Source organism: Misgurnus anguillicaudatus, chromosome 17 (assembly GCF_027580225.2).
Source record: "Misgurnus anguillicaudatus chromosome 17, ASM2758022v2, whole genome shotgun sequence".
In the NCBI taxonomy this organism is placed as follows: domain Eukaryota; kingdom Metazoa; phylum Chordata; class Actinopteri; order Cypriniformes; family Cobitidae; genus Misgurnus; species Misgurnus anguillicaudatus.
This window is the reverse complement of record NC_073353.2, coordinates 11,407,235-11,422,021: the sequence shown is the minus strand read 5'-3', so window position 1 is coordinate 11,422,021 and position 14,787 is coordinate 11,407,235. Positions and strand designations below refer to the sequence as shown.

Below are 14,787 nucleotides of genomic sequence, written 5' to 3'. Positions count from 1 at the left end.
ACCTGGTGTAGTGACGACCATATTTAGTTCCAAACTGCCCAGTGGCTTCAGTTCTGGAATTTTTACAATACCGGTTTTTATCCGGTTTATACCCAGAGTATATGCTGAGGCTATCTCTGGTTTCACACTCGTATCCCTGAGGGCTCTATGGGTAGTAGCATCACTTCTCTGAGGAGAGTGAGTGACTAACAAGCTTATCAGCTGCTTCTTCATGCCTGGAGTTTCGCTCCAGGCGACATTTAAGGCGGTTTTAAATGGAGATTATTCACTACTCTGTGTAGTGACAAACATTTACTTCCAAACTGCCCACTGGCTTCAGTTCTGGAATTTTTACAATACCGGGTTTTCATCCGGTTTATATCCATTTACTATTGGAGTATATGCTGCGGCTATCTCTGCCTTCACGCCTTATTGCGTGGTACATTTAGGATGAGGCCTCCTGCTCAAATCAGAGTTCCAGTATGGGACAGTAGTAGTTCTGAAAGGGGTTCTTTATGGCACCTTTCGAACCCATTAACTTGTGTACAGTTAAGTTCTGTCACTGGAGTTAGCCTTTTTATTAGCCATCACTTCTCCGAGGAGAGTGGGCAACTTCCAAGCTTATCAGCTTCTTCTCTACCCTGGAGTTTGCTGCAGGACATATTAAGGCTATTTGCACCCAAGACCGGGTTATGTTCCCAAGGTTCCTAGCAATGTGGCTAGAACATTGGTCTTTCAGGCTTTTCATCCTCCTCCTCAAGAGTCGGCGGATCAACAGAGGCTACATCTTCTATGCCCTGAGGGGTTTTTAGAGGTTTACATTAATAGATCTTCCACCTTAGAAGATCCGACCAACCTTTGGTCTGTGTTTGGTTCTCCAAGAGAGAACATTCTTCCTCTAAACAAACAATCAATAATTGATTGTGGAGGCTATTTTTATAGCGTATGAGGTGCACATTATGTTTTCACCTCTGCGAAAATTAGGGCACACTTGACTAGGAGTATGGCGTCTTATCTGGCCCCTTTGTCAGGGACCTCCGTGCTTTGTGGTGTGGCGGGATAATCTCCCCCACACATTTTTATGAGGTATTATGTTTTTAGACCTCCCTTTTCTACCGGGATCTCAGGTCTTTATGTCTTAAGTTGTGCGTAGACACCTTCACACTTACAGACAGTCACAATTAATTATGGCGTAGTGGGTATCTCGTTCCCCATAATGTCATTACATGACACAGCGTTAAGTATCCCTTGAAAGGGAACGTCAGGTTACGACTGTAACCGTGGTTCCCTGAGATAGGGAACGAGACGCTGTGTCCCTTTGCCATAACTCCTTGTGCCTGTAGCATTCGCTTCAATTTTAACAGAAGCTGTTTGACCTATATTATTTCCGCCTATTTATAGCCTCGCGTTGCCACGTCACTCTTGACGTCATCCGCCGGCGTCTATATATAGACCTAGTTGACACAATATTCACGCGCGTCACGCTGCATAGCGTTCCCCATAATGTCATTACATGACACAGCGTCTCGTTCCCTATCTCAGGGAACCACGGTTACAGTCGTAACCTGACGTTTTATATTATAAAAAATTTTTCAGATAAAGATAAATAAATTTAACTTTTTAAAATAAAGTACCCTGATTTCCAAAAGGAATTAATTGGAGGTCATCTGCTGTCTGCTGTGAGAAATAAAGGCCATAAACTTCAGCTTTCCTTCCATCATATCTTTTAAAACCAGGGGCGTCATGCGCCAATAAGGGGGCACAGCTCACAGAAATTTGTGCATACACAGACATCAAACAAAATATTATAGAGCTTTCAGTCTTTTCCATGGCACCTACATTTCTAATAATCAGAACACCCCTGCTTTCATGCAAAAAACCTCCAAAATAAAATGTTGACTAACTTTCATATCAAATACTTTTTAATCAGAATAATGACATATTGGTATCATATTGCCATCTGAAACGGCATGTTTTATTTATTTAAGTTTTAATAAATGACTAAATTGTGTCATTAATGCATTTTGCACAACATCTGCATTATCCTATAAATTAATGTAATTTTAAATCCATAAAGTATATAAACAATGAAAATGACATAGCCATGTGATTGATTTTAATGTTCAATAAAGATAAAAAAAATGTAGATAAAAGTATTAGAGAAGCGCATTATTGCATCAAATTTTACCTCATATGTGAGCAAGTGTGATTCCGCGCCCGTGAACTTTGGCGAACTTTGGCGCAGTACCAAGATGAATCTTGAAATCTACTAATATAACGTCGAGACTGTCACATTTTAAATCATACATTTTCTACACAAAGGAGGTTAACTGCACATTAACGTACTGGGGTTTGGAAATGTTGCAGCAGCAATAGAAAAGCTTGTGAGTGCGCTCAGATGCTAATGACGTCTGCGACTGCTGCCAGAATAAAGTAGTGTAACACGATCAAAATGGCAAAAATCTATGAAAAGTGACAAGGATGCAGCAAAGAATTGATAATATTGTGCATATTAAACAGATTAAATAACATATTAATGGATTTTTTTTTTTTTTGAGGTTGCATGTAAAATCCATTTGGCTCAAAAAAAAACAAGGGGCCACGTTCCCCCTCAGTTCGAATGGGCATGACGCCTCTGGTTAAATCCCATGCAAAATATTTTCACAATAACATCACTTCAAGAATTCAAGTCAAATCTCAAAACGTATCTCTTTGCGCAGTACTACCAGTCATAATGTATGTCTTCTAATTCTTCTGCTTTTTTTCTTGTATATAACACTTTGCAATGTGCAACTGCAATTGCTGATGCTTTGGTCTGTAGCAAATGACTACTACCTATTTCTATGTTCAGCCCCGCCGCTCCCATAACGCGCATCACGCGCTGTGCGTAGGGCACCACGTGCTGAGGGGGCACCAAAAATAATAGCCTAATGAAAAAAATGATAATGCTGAAATTATTTCATTAGCCTATATAAATAATATTAGGCACTTTTTATCCATGTGTATGTTACAAAAAAGGGGGAACGAGATAATTTAATTACTCTGGTATAGAAAGTATGCCCCCCAGCCTTTGATGGTCCGTGCCGGTTGATCGCGCAGGCGCATGACGAAGTTTGACAGAGGCCGTTTCTCAAGCCGAAGGCTGCAGCCTCCAGAGGTCGCACTCCCAGGCTGCATACGTCATCAAAACGTTCTTATTTCGTAAAATTACCGATTATAAAGTTGACTATTATTCTTAGTTTATCGTAAACTGTTGTAATATGCTCATGACTTGCTAATGTAATGTTCAGTTAACTGAAATAAACCATGCTCGATGACGTATGCAGCCTGTTTGGGACCTCGCGCAGGCTGCATCGTTCGGATTGAGAAACGGCCAGTCAGTAGGCAACTTTTGGAAATGGCCCCGAAAAGACAGCAGGAGTCAGTATCGGAAAAAAGAAAAAAATAGAAACTGCCCAAAACTGCGGGATGATGCCCGTGCATCACTTGCATGTAAGTCCATCATGTTTAATCAATCCTAAATAAGGGAAATGTGCATGGGCTGCATGCAGCTGCTGCTAATCGTATTGCGCCTCGAACTTGCAGTGCTGACATTATGTTGTTATAATTTATAACTTCAGTGCAAGCTAAATTGAGATTTACTGTAAAACATTACCTATGCATATGCAGTTTACAAGTAACTGACGCTGCTGTTACTTTCTTTACTACGTTTCTTTAGATATTGAGCAGTAACGTTAGTTTATTTTGTGGTTTATTTTGACGTGACGGTGGTTAATACTTTCTCAGTAAAAGTTAACGTTAGAAGTCAGTGCAGATGGTAGGCTAACAACTCCTCTTAAATATATATAAATATAAAACGTCATTATATATGATATGAAGCAAACATTACTGTGACACTTAGTTCTCTGAATCTGTGTTTTATTTAAGAATACTGAGTATTCTTGTTTACTTATTGATGTTTATTTAATGTAATTTATTTAAAGTGACATTGTACTTGGGATAAACATGTCTGGATTATTTTGATAATTTAAGTTTGGTGATTTTTTTCTATTTTGCTATTCTATAAAAGTTTGCACTTTTAAATGTGTAGTGTGTGTTGGCTAAAGCTGTGAAGATTTTACTTTCTGCTTTTAAGTTATATGTTTGCTAATAAAAAATTAAACTGGCAAAAACAGACTTTTTTCTCAGGGTCGGGGTGGGGGGCATTATAAAGGAATTATGCTTAGGGCACCAAAATGGCCAGCAGCGGCACTGTCTATGTTCTGTATAAGTGTTGAATGTCTGTTGTATTCTAACTGTTCTTTGTAAAGCGTCCTTGAGCATTGGAAAGGCGCTATAGAAAATAAACTTATTATTATTATTATTAATTACAGTAGCGTCTAACTCATCACATTCGTATTAGTTGTTTTTTTATTAGTTTTACAGATGCAATTCTGTATCAGTCTGGTTACATACGTAAACTGTGGTAAATTCAACTTGTTTATATAAGTGTTTTCCTTCTCAGAAACAAAAAAAACACATTTGCCTCATAAATTATTACCATTTGAACATGTGCAACTGAATGTCTTTAACAACTTTATTTTCTGTGAAACCAAAACGTAGCAGAAAACACACCAGGGTTGAAAAAATGAAAGTGATAATCATGTGAGACGTTGAACTTCTGGACAGCACCTTTTCTTTTCTTACACATTGGTAGTGCTAGCTCGGACTCTGCAGTTGTGAAAGAGGTAAGATTAGCATTTTCTTCCTGTTTTCACATTCTACACACTATTATATCTGATGTAACTAACATTTTTTTTATTCATTAGATAATTTTGCTATTTTTGTCTGAAATTTGTTATACATATAACATTTAAATAAAAATAAACTTTTACCATTTAAAATGAACAAGTGAAAGGGAAAACAGCAATGACAAAAAGGATAAAACTTAACCAATTACAGCACCTACAACATAAAACCTGTAATCTGTCACTAGATGGACTATATTTCATTTTGTTATGGTATTTTTTGGCTTTGAAATGGTTGATAATGATAGCAATCATATTTTAAGACATTGTTATTCATTATTCTGTTGATAGGGACTGTTAAAAAGTTGTCAAATGACGTCTATTCTTCTTCTGATTTTTCTGTTCATAATTCAAGGTGAGTTATCATTTTGTCACATCACCCCACTTTAATACAACTTGAAATGTTTTTATCATGAACGATACTACATTATATCTGCAGCATTATTGAGGAAGTTTCTCTGTGCCTGCAGACACATTTGTTAATTTCTGCTTTTCTTTAAAACTCCAACGACAACCGCAAGAAAAATTTTTGGCAAGAATTTGCATTTGCAGAAATTGTTGCTTGTTTGTGTTTCAGGGGTTTGTAGTACAAATGGTGAGTGGGGTGTGAATTACAGCTCTTTAAACATCTGTGCACTAACGGGTTCAACAGTGATGATAAACTGCACTTATAAATACCCTACTGAACATAAGATCACCAATGTGTTCTGGACTAAGATTGAGAGTTCTGATCCTCCAGATCTGTCTAAGAACTCTAAATACAGTCAGAGGATTAAATATCTGGGTGATAAATATCACGACTGCACCGTCAGACTGATTGAAGTAAAACAAACATATTCACACAAGTACTATTTCAGATTCATTACTGATCAAAACAAATGGCTTGGCTATCCTGGAGTGACTCTTAAAATCACAGGTAAGAAAATCACTCTTGATGATAAAAATGGCTGTTGAATGAGTGTAGAAAAGATGTGAAGTATCACTGATGTGTTGTGTTGTCAGATCTTCAGTTGGAGTCTTCAGATGAGAGAGTGACAGAGGGACAATCAGTGACTTTAACGTGTAAAAGCAGATGCAGTCTGACTAACAGATTCATCTGGTTTAAAAACACACAGATATTGAGTGAGAAAACAGACGGAAACAATAAACTTATTCTGCAGTCAGTTAAAAGAGAGGATGCAGGCAACTATAGCTGTGCTGTACAGGGACACAATCTCACATCACCTCATCGATATCTCAATGTCATCTGTAAGTTCATATTTAATTATTTTTTTATTTTTTTGAAAGCCTTCGCTTTCTACTTCATTAGGTCAGATCCTCTACTACTAACTAAGCAGTACATGTATTTTATTTCATTAGATGCTCCAAATAAACCTGTAATCTCCATCAAACCTGCTGGTGCAATAATGGAGGGTGATTCAGTGAATCTGACCTGCAGCAGTGATGCAAATCCACCTGTTCAGAGCTACAGCTGGTTTAAAGTGAATGAAACAACATCTATTGGATCTGGTCAGACGTACATCATCACTAACATTAACTCCAGTCACAGTGGAGGGTTTTACTGTGAGGCTCAGAATGAAGTTGGATCTCAGAGATCTGCTGTTGTTTCAGTCAGTGTTAAAGGTACGAAACTGTTAATCAGTTTTTATATTAACAAAAAACCTGAAATTAATTTTTGACATTGGCACAGAAAAACACATCTTAACAAACAATACGATACATTCACATATCACATAAAACATATGTTACTCATAATTAATCATTTAAAAATTGATTCAAATGGTCACAGCCAATGAAACAAATGATCTAACAAAATGAATGAGATGAGTTTGATCTGAATATACAGATAATACGCAATTGCCTTTTTCTCCATAAGTCTGAAAACAAATATTGCATTGTACTTTGTTTCTGACTGATTGGCCTTATTTATTAAAAGTTTGTTCTATTACTTAATTTACATTTTACAAGTTTAAATTGTTTTCATCGAGTGGTTTAGTGGACATGTAGTGCAACATATTAAGCAATGTTGTTATAGTGCAACAACTGTTGTGCAACAGTACTGTATGTATAATACAAATATCTTAGATATTAATACAGAATAATTACTTTATGGTGATATATTATGTATACTTTTTTAGTATCCAAGAATTTTACCACAGTTTACTATAGTGTATTATATACTGTAATCAGTGTTTGGTAAGTTACTCAAAAAATTTAATTAATTACTAATTACTAATTCATCTTCAATCATGTAATTAGATTACTTTACAAATTACTTTCCCAAAAAGTATTTAATTACTTATTACTAATTACTTTCTAAATCCTATTTAGTACATGATACAAGGATAGGCTTGAAATGGCTCGAAGAACAAATTTATAAAAGTCCATAAATTATTCAATTATCCCACTTTAGGGTCCAATTCTCTCTTTTAACTAACTATTAAAGGTGCAGTGTGTAAATTTTAGCGGCATCTAGTGGTGAGGTGCTGGTGAATTGCAACCAATGGCTCAGTCCACTGCTTACCCCTCGTTTTTTAATTACATAGAGAAGCTATGGTAGCCGCCACCGGACAAACATGGCATCGGAGACAACTTACTAAAAAAGTTTGTCCTGTAGAAACATAACGGCACAAAATGGTGACTTCCATGTAAGGGGACCCCTGATATAGATAAAAACGTCTCATTCTAAGGTAATAAAACATAACGGTTCATTATAAAAAGGTCTTTATACACCACTGATAATATAGTTTTGTATATTATTTTGCATTTCTGTCAAGAGATCCTTCTAAAAATTACACACTGCACCTTTAACTACTTTTGTTTCAATATACTCCAACAACTGCTTATTAATACTAAAGTAGTTGTTTATTTTAAGTATTGGTAGAAATGGGGAGGGTTAAGGAAGTAGAATAAGGTTTTGCAGAAACAGGCATTAAAATGTGCTATTAAGTATTAATAAACAGTCAAAAATAAGACTAATTTTACTTTACTTTTTCAAGGGAAAAGTAATTAAATTACAGTAACTAGTTACACCCAACACTGACTATAATATACTTTTTTCATGTGGGTTAATATATAAAGAGTGATGGACATTTTTTATGTCCATACACATTAAACAATGTAAAGCAGAACATACCTTTACTTTGAGATTGCTTTTCTTCCTCTGCTTTCTCTCCTGAAAGGTACCGTTTTGATGACATAGTTTGCCTAAGCCCACCGCAACCTCACTAAAATAAGTCTTCTTTTTTAATCTTTGTTGAAAGATGTAAAGTGAACATTCTCCATCCTAAAATCCAAACAATGAGAAATCTTTGCCGGCTAATTCGGCAACAACAAAGCTGTGGGAAATGTTCTTGAATGCTGTGCACAAGCGTAAAAAAGTGATTACTTTTTATATTTTGTCATAGACAAAGGCTATAAAATTATAGAATTTCAGGGTTTTTAAATCAAATTGTAATTACGTTAATAAAAAATTTATTCATATTAAAACTTATCAAATTCATATTTTATGACACATATCTGCTATGTACAAAAAAGACACTGGGTAATGAGCATATAGCTTTTGCAGGCAGACAACATTTTAAGCATTTACAAAAATGGACATATGAGCATCTCTTTTATCATAAACCCTTTCAACGCGTGTGCAGCATGCACTTATTTTGACAAGATGCACATGGTTTGCACCAAACGCATATTTAAAATTTGCGCCCCTCCAAAGAGAAGTCACCAGCTGCCACTGTCCCTGCGCATGTATTGCCTTCTGATCAAGTCTATGCGGTTTGATGAAGGTAAGTGGTCACACAATTTACGTTTCTACTTTGGAAACGCGCTGTGGTGCGATTTGAGATCACATTGCGCATTCCGCGCCTGAGCCCAAGTGAACCGCGATCAAGCCCATCTCTGCTAGCTGGCCGTGGTTTGGTTTGGATAGTGTGTGGCCCTAATATCTTGTCACTTTTTATGTTGTAGTTGGAAAAAACTCAGTTCTGTATGTGGTTGCTGGAGTCTCAGCTGGATTTGGAGGTTTCATTTTCATTCTCATCATTGTGGTTGTGTGGTGAGTTTATTCTGACTGTAAGATAAAGAAAACTTTCACACTGCTTCTAAAAATTCCAATTGGTCACAATCTTTTTATTTAATGTAGAACACCAAAAATACTATTGATTAAAACAAAAGCTTAATTTGTGGGTGATCTTGTGTACATACCGATTTGAGTGAATTGTACCAATGTACCATTATGTGTTTCTGAACTCTTATATTCTTATTCTTTATAACAGGCACTACAAACACAGACCTGATGACGTCAGACAAGATGAGGTAAACTTAAACAATTAACTGACTGCAGATCAGTTTTAGTGGAAAAAAAAATTAAACAGGTCATACACTGTAAATAAGTAATTTACATGGTTGCCTTTTAGTATTAGTTTAGACAATTTTACATTTTTTGAGTTAACTAATATTTTTGGTGAATTAACTTAATTTTAAGGCAATCAGGTAACTTCAGGGGTTACATCATTTTGACAACCTTAGTGTAAAGTGTTGCTATTCCAGGTTGTACTTCAATATTTAGTTTTGTCCCAATATAGGATCATACGTATTCCACCATTACAAAGACTCATAAGAAAGTCTCATCCCCTGAATCTGGAAATGATTAGGAGATTATGTACGCAACCGTCCAAATCATCAAAAAGCCAAATGCTTCAAAAGAGACTGGAAATGAAGAGATTTCTACTGAGAGGTGACACAATATGACACATTCATAAAAGAATAAAACATATCCAGATTTTAATCAGCTTTTATAATGTGCACATTTTAATCTCACCCGTACAAATGTATTCTTTAGCTGCTTATTTATATTACATGTATTTATTCAACAGATCTGCTGTTGATGTGATGGAGGATCCGTTTGTGATTTACAGTGGAGTCAAATGATCAATTCAGGATTTTGTAGGGGAAACAAGCTTAAAATTGTTTATTAACAAATATTTTAGCAAAAATCATACAGCAAATATGTGGTTTACAGGGACATGAATAGTTTATAATGACATGTTAACTATGCTATGGTTAATGGGGACAGAGGGGTTAGGGACCGGAGTAGGTTAGGGGAATAGAATATACAATTTGTACAGTATAAAATGCATTGGGTTGATGTCCCCATAAACCACATATGCCAACGTGTGTGTATGTGTGTGTGTGTGTGTGTGTGTGTGTGTGTGTGTGTGTGTGTGTGTGTGTGTGTGTGTGTGTGTGTGTGTGTGTGTTTGTGTGTGTGTGTTATTATTTGATTATTAAAGACATCGTATGATAATGAGTAGAAGACTTACAGCCACTGTCTTAGATAAAATCGACTGAAAAAATGTTACGTATCTCTTAAAATTACCCAGACCGCCTTTATTTCTGTTATGCTTCTACTTATTTGAAAATGAATAGAGGTTTAGGTGATGATGTTTTATTTGGAAGTTTGGTCACTGTTATAATGATCATTGTTCCCTTTAGTTGAGTAGTTTGACTCTAGGCTTTTGATTTAATTTGTTGTCTTTATAATAGTTTTTACCAAAACACGCTAATTATTGCAAAATGTTATAACCAGAGGCTATTAGTTGATAAAGCTTCAGTCAAAAAAAATTAACTAATGTCATCAGGCATTAAAAGAAGAATCAGTACATGAATCACAACCATGGTAACATGTTGCAATGCATAATGGGATCTACTGTATTATAAAACTTATGAATTATGTCATCAATGTTGCGATAAATGTGCTGATTTTTGATATCTGCAGGTGAGGCAAAAAATAACTAAAAACTGAAGAAAAAAAACTAGAGTAAAACATCCCAATTAAAGACAACACTGATCACCATAATGTATACCAAACAATTTCAATAAAACATTAATCTGTTATTTCTCAAAAATGACAAATGACAGAAATAAAGTCAGTCTGTTTTGTAATAACAGAGATTTAATGTATTTTCAGTTGATTTAATTTAAAGGTGCAGTGTGTAGATTATAGCATCTAGTGGTGATAATGTGAATTGCAACCAACGGATCAGTCCACCACTCAGCTCTCCCTTCCGAAAAGGATAGAGAAGCAACGGTAGCTGCCAAAGGACAAACATGTCATCTGAGACAATATAGTTATGAGTTTGTCCATTTAGGGCTACCGTAGAAACATGACAGCAACTTCCATGTAAAGGGACCCGCGGTGTATGTAGATAAAAACGGCTCATTCTAAGGTAATAAAAACATAACAGATCATTATGTACACCACTAAAAATATAGTTAGGTAAATTATATTGCATTTCTGTCAAAAGATCCTCCTAAAAGTCACATACTGCACCTTTAAGGCAGTAGCTGGAAGTCAGTTGTAGTTCTTGTATTTTATTTGTCCTTTATTTTGCTCATTATCATCAGGGGTCTCATTTATAAAACTGTGTGTGATCCTTACTAAAAGTTTACGTGCACCCAAAAGCGAAAAATGGTACCCAAAAATAAGCAGATTTATAAAACCATGCCTACACACTCCTGTAAGCAATGTTCCCTTTTTTAATCACAGATCAAGTGTGCATACGTGAATCAGCCTCAGATCCTGCCCTGTACACGTCCATTTTTTCCCATAAATAGTCAATGCAAATTACCTCATGAATCTTCATTTTAATGAGAATGGCTTTCCCATAAATAGTCAATGCAAATTACCTCATGAATCTTCATTTTAATGAGAATGGCATCCAATTGTTTGTACACACAGACGGGGGTCACCACAGCATTTACATTTTTACAGCAGTTAGACTAATCGATATTAATTTGCCAAAATCACAGCATGAATTTGTGCTATCAATAATAAAATAAATTATTTCTGCTTCTGTAGTGGTCTGATATATGCATGCTCTTCTCAGCATCACAAGCGTTTTTCTCTGCTCTACAAAAAGCAGAAATAAAAAAAAACATTTTAATTTAAAAATATAAATAGTTAAAACCTAACAGACTTACATTTAGTGATCTCCTTATTTTCAAGCTTTATAACTTGCATATATGTGAGTAAATATTTATTTTAATGTATAATAGACGAATGTTTTTCCATGTCGGTATTGTTATGAACACCACAGTTATTATAAGGACTATTATAATGAGAACAAAAAGAGTAACGATTGTCTGAGAGTTAATGGCTGTATTTCTACACCTTGAGATTTGATGATAAAAATCCATTGTATTAAGGTAAATATATTGTTTTTTACACTGTGTTCTGCAGTTGCAGTATCTAATGTTAGTGTATTCGATGCTATTTTGTATTCCATCCAATCGGAACCTCTTCTCCTCCTGTGGTCCCGTAATGGACAATGTGACGGTGAGACAGTGCTGATTAAATATTAAAACTTTTTTATATTTTTTAATTGTGCTGTCAATTTTTCCTCTTTCTCGCTCTATCTCTCCCCAAAATGTCAGTGCCGTGGTTGGATAGTCCAAACACTGATCACCATCCTTAAGACATTTTTGGACATATGACAGAAATAAAATCAAACTGGTTTATAATAAGTAAAGATGATAATCATTTGTGCAAAGTTGTTTTATCCTCTGCTGAGATCTTGACAGATTGCATGTGTTCATATGTTATTTGCAGACAATGTTCATAAGGCTGTGTGCTTGTTAGTCAGTTGTTAATCTATTTCTGCTGGTTTATTCGTCATTTATACTTAATTATTGCAACAAAAAAAAGAAATCTGGCAAAAAGAGCATGTGACATGAGCCTGAGGAAGGTGTCGGGTCTGGTTAAAGTCTGGGCCAGAATTGAAATAGACTGTTGCATATAATGTAGCCAATTCTGCTTTATTTCTTTTCTGTTTCATTTCTTTTATTTCATTGCCTGACACTTGCTATAGTTGCTTGTGGCCCATATATGCTAAACAGGAGCGGACAACCTTAGTGCCATCATTCCAAACAGTAGATTTGGTATGTGGGTGTAAGGTGTGCGCCAGATTTGGGCCATAACACTTATGCTAACTGGGATAATATCACCTGCTAAATCTGCTTCTAGTCAGACAAAGTTAGTCTGACCAGACATGGTTCGACCATCGACGAAGTTAAACAAAGCTAGGCAGACCATCGACAAAGCTTAAGTGAGCATTGAACACAACTAAAATTGTTCAATAAACCATCTTTATTACGTCTCTTGGCTGCTGTTTTCTCATTAATCTCTGTATCTGCATCGTGGCTAGAGAGTTATTCGAGTATGGACTCTAATTAAACCTATATAACGTCTGCAAGACATTTCCATATTGGGATCTATCGATTTTGGTTAGCTCTATTAACCAGCAGTGAACACTGAGCGCTCGTTTGACCTGTCGAGCAAAGTCTCATCTCAGCCACTCCTGAAATTTGTCTCTAATCTATCTGTTTGTTGGTCAAAATGAGATATAATTTGTTATGGGTATATTTAACCACTAGTCATAGACAGAAATTCAATGTATTATCCATGAGCCCGCTATGTCAGAAATTATAACGTTACCTTGCTAAATTAGCTAAACGTCATTTTAAAATGAAGTTAAAATTTCATTGGTGGTTTGACTGTCCAACCTTAAAAACATTGTAATAAATAAATGGTTTTAAAGAAGACATTTTCGTTTTTCTCTGTGTACACGTCCTTACAAGGGCTGCTTGATTAATCGAATGTAATTAGATGCATAGAACTACACATCAAAGCCTATTGAGGCCAACACTATAAACACATACAGGGGAGCTGTTTTTTTTTACTAAAAGCAGTTATGTGAATGTTTTTGTGTTTTTAATACAGAGAAAACACAGCTCCACCATAGCTCTATGACATTTTATATAGTGTATAGTGTAGTGTATAGTCTTAGGTCACCTGCCAGCTTTGTTGTTTCAGCATGTTTTAATAGCAATCCTTATTTATGTTCCGCTTTCTTTATTAGGATACAAACAAAAAAGAATGTATGTACACAAATAAAAACTTTTTTTAACAAAAAGTCAGTATTTAATGTGAGCTTTCTTGGCACTAAACACATTTTAAACTTTTGTTTGAAGAAACAAGTCATTTAGCTTTAAGATAATCGCTTGCTAATAATCTAAAATGAAAATATATTAATTTCGTGCTTTAAACACTTAACATTATTAGTTTACATGGAAGATGTTAGTTCAAATAGTTAACAAGGATGTCAGTGAGGTTACACTACCACTAGAGTGAGCAATATGATTTTCAGCTTCACTGAGCAGATTAGATAGTGAAACCAAAATACACAGCTCCAAGATCTAAATTTAGATTGAATAAAGCCTCACTGTCAAAATGTTTGGGGAACCCCAAGAAGGTTTTATCAAAATCAGGAAAGGCCTGTTCATGTACATGCATTATTTTGAATCAAAAAGTGGTTGAAAGTAGTTCACATAAAAACATCAGATACGTTGTTATATGTAATACTTCATAGTTATTAATGAAGTCATTTGAAGATCAAAATAGGTTAAGAAAACATACAAAAATGAAATGTAAAGTTATAATAAAGTTTATTTAGAGAAACATTTGAATTTGTATATTTTTAATTTAACACTGTGACAGAAAATATATTCATACAAAGCTCAACAGAATGATATTTTTTAAATGAACCCAGGCTCTAAAAAACAGTTTTTTACAAATCTACATATTAATACATATTATCATCACATTTCATCATTTCATGTGATTTTATCCTCATTCACAGTCGGTTTGCTTTTGGGATGCACTCTTAAAATGACAGATTTTCCACTAGTATTGTTGTCCGTGTGTAATTATATGTGTCACTGTTCTGTCCTAATTCTTCTTCAGCATGTATCTCTTCTGTATAATTCTATCAGGTCACGTGAACCATGTGTGTGTGTGTGTGTGTGTGTGTGTTCCCTTTTGAGGGAACTCTATGTTGCGTCATGAAATGACACATTGGGATCATGCCAGCAATATGCAATCATGTGAAATATTTGTACAACTATTCCAAGGCCATTTCTCAATATGTGTTCTTACGCAATATTGTATTCTGGTGTCCTC

At 35.2% G+C, this 14,787-nt stretch overlaps 1 protein-coding gene across 1 annotated transcript; it reads left to right on the top strand.

The window, feature by feature from the left end:
- The first annotated feature begins 5,895 nt into the window (after positions 1-5,895).
- On the top strand, positions 5,896-10,086 carry LOC129451695 (B-cell receptor CD22-like). The gene is made up of 6 exons (XM_073854804.1): positions 5,896-6,014; positions 6,126-6,389; positions 8,736-8,823; positions 9,044-9,083; positions 9,353-9,504; positions 9,644-10,086. The coding sequence occupies exons 2-5, from the start codon at positions 6,173-6,175 to the stop codon at positions 9,419-9,421; spliced, it is 414 nt and encodes a 137-aa protein (XP_073710905.1). The 5' UTR covers positions 5,896-6,014; positions 6,126-6,172; the 3' UTR covers positions 9,422-9,504; positions 9,644-10,086.
- Positions 10,087-14,787: the final 4,701 nt, after the last annotated feature.

Excerpts from the sequence above, each read along its gene's own strand:
- LOC129451695 (XM_073854804.1), top strand. The coding sequence starts at position 6,173 with ATGGAGGGTGATTCAGTGAATCTGACCTGCAGCAGTGATGCAAATCCA. Across the intron at positions 6,390-8,735 it reads TGTTTCAGTCAGTGTTAAAG|TTGGAAAAAACTCAGTTCTG; the intron begins GTACGAAACTGT and ends TTTATGTTGTAG. Across the intron at positions 8,824-9,043 it reads CTCATCATTGTGGTTGTGTG|GCACTACAAACACAGACCTG; the intron begins GTGAGTTTATTC and ends TCTTTATAACAG.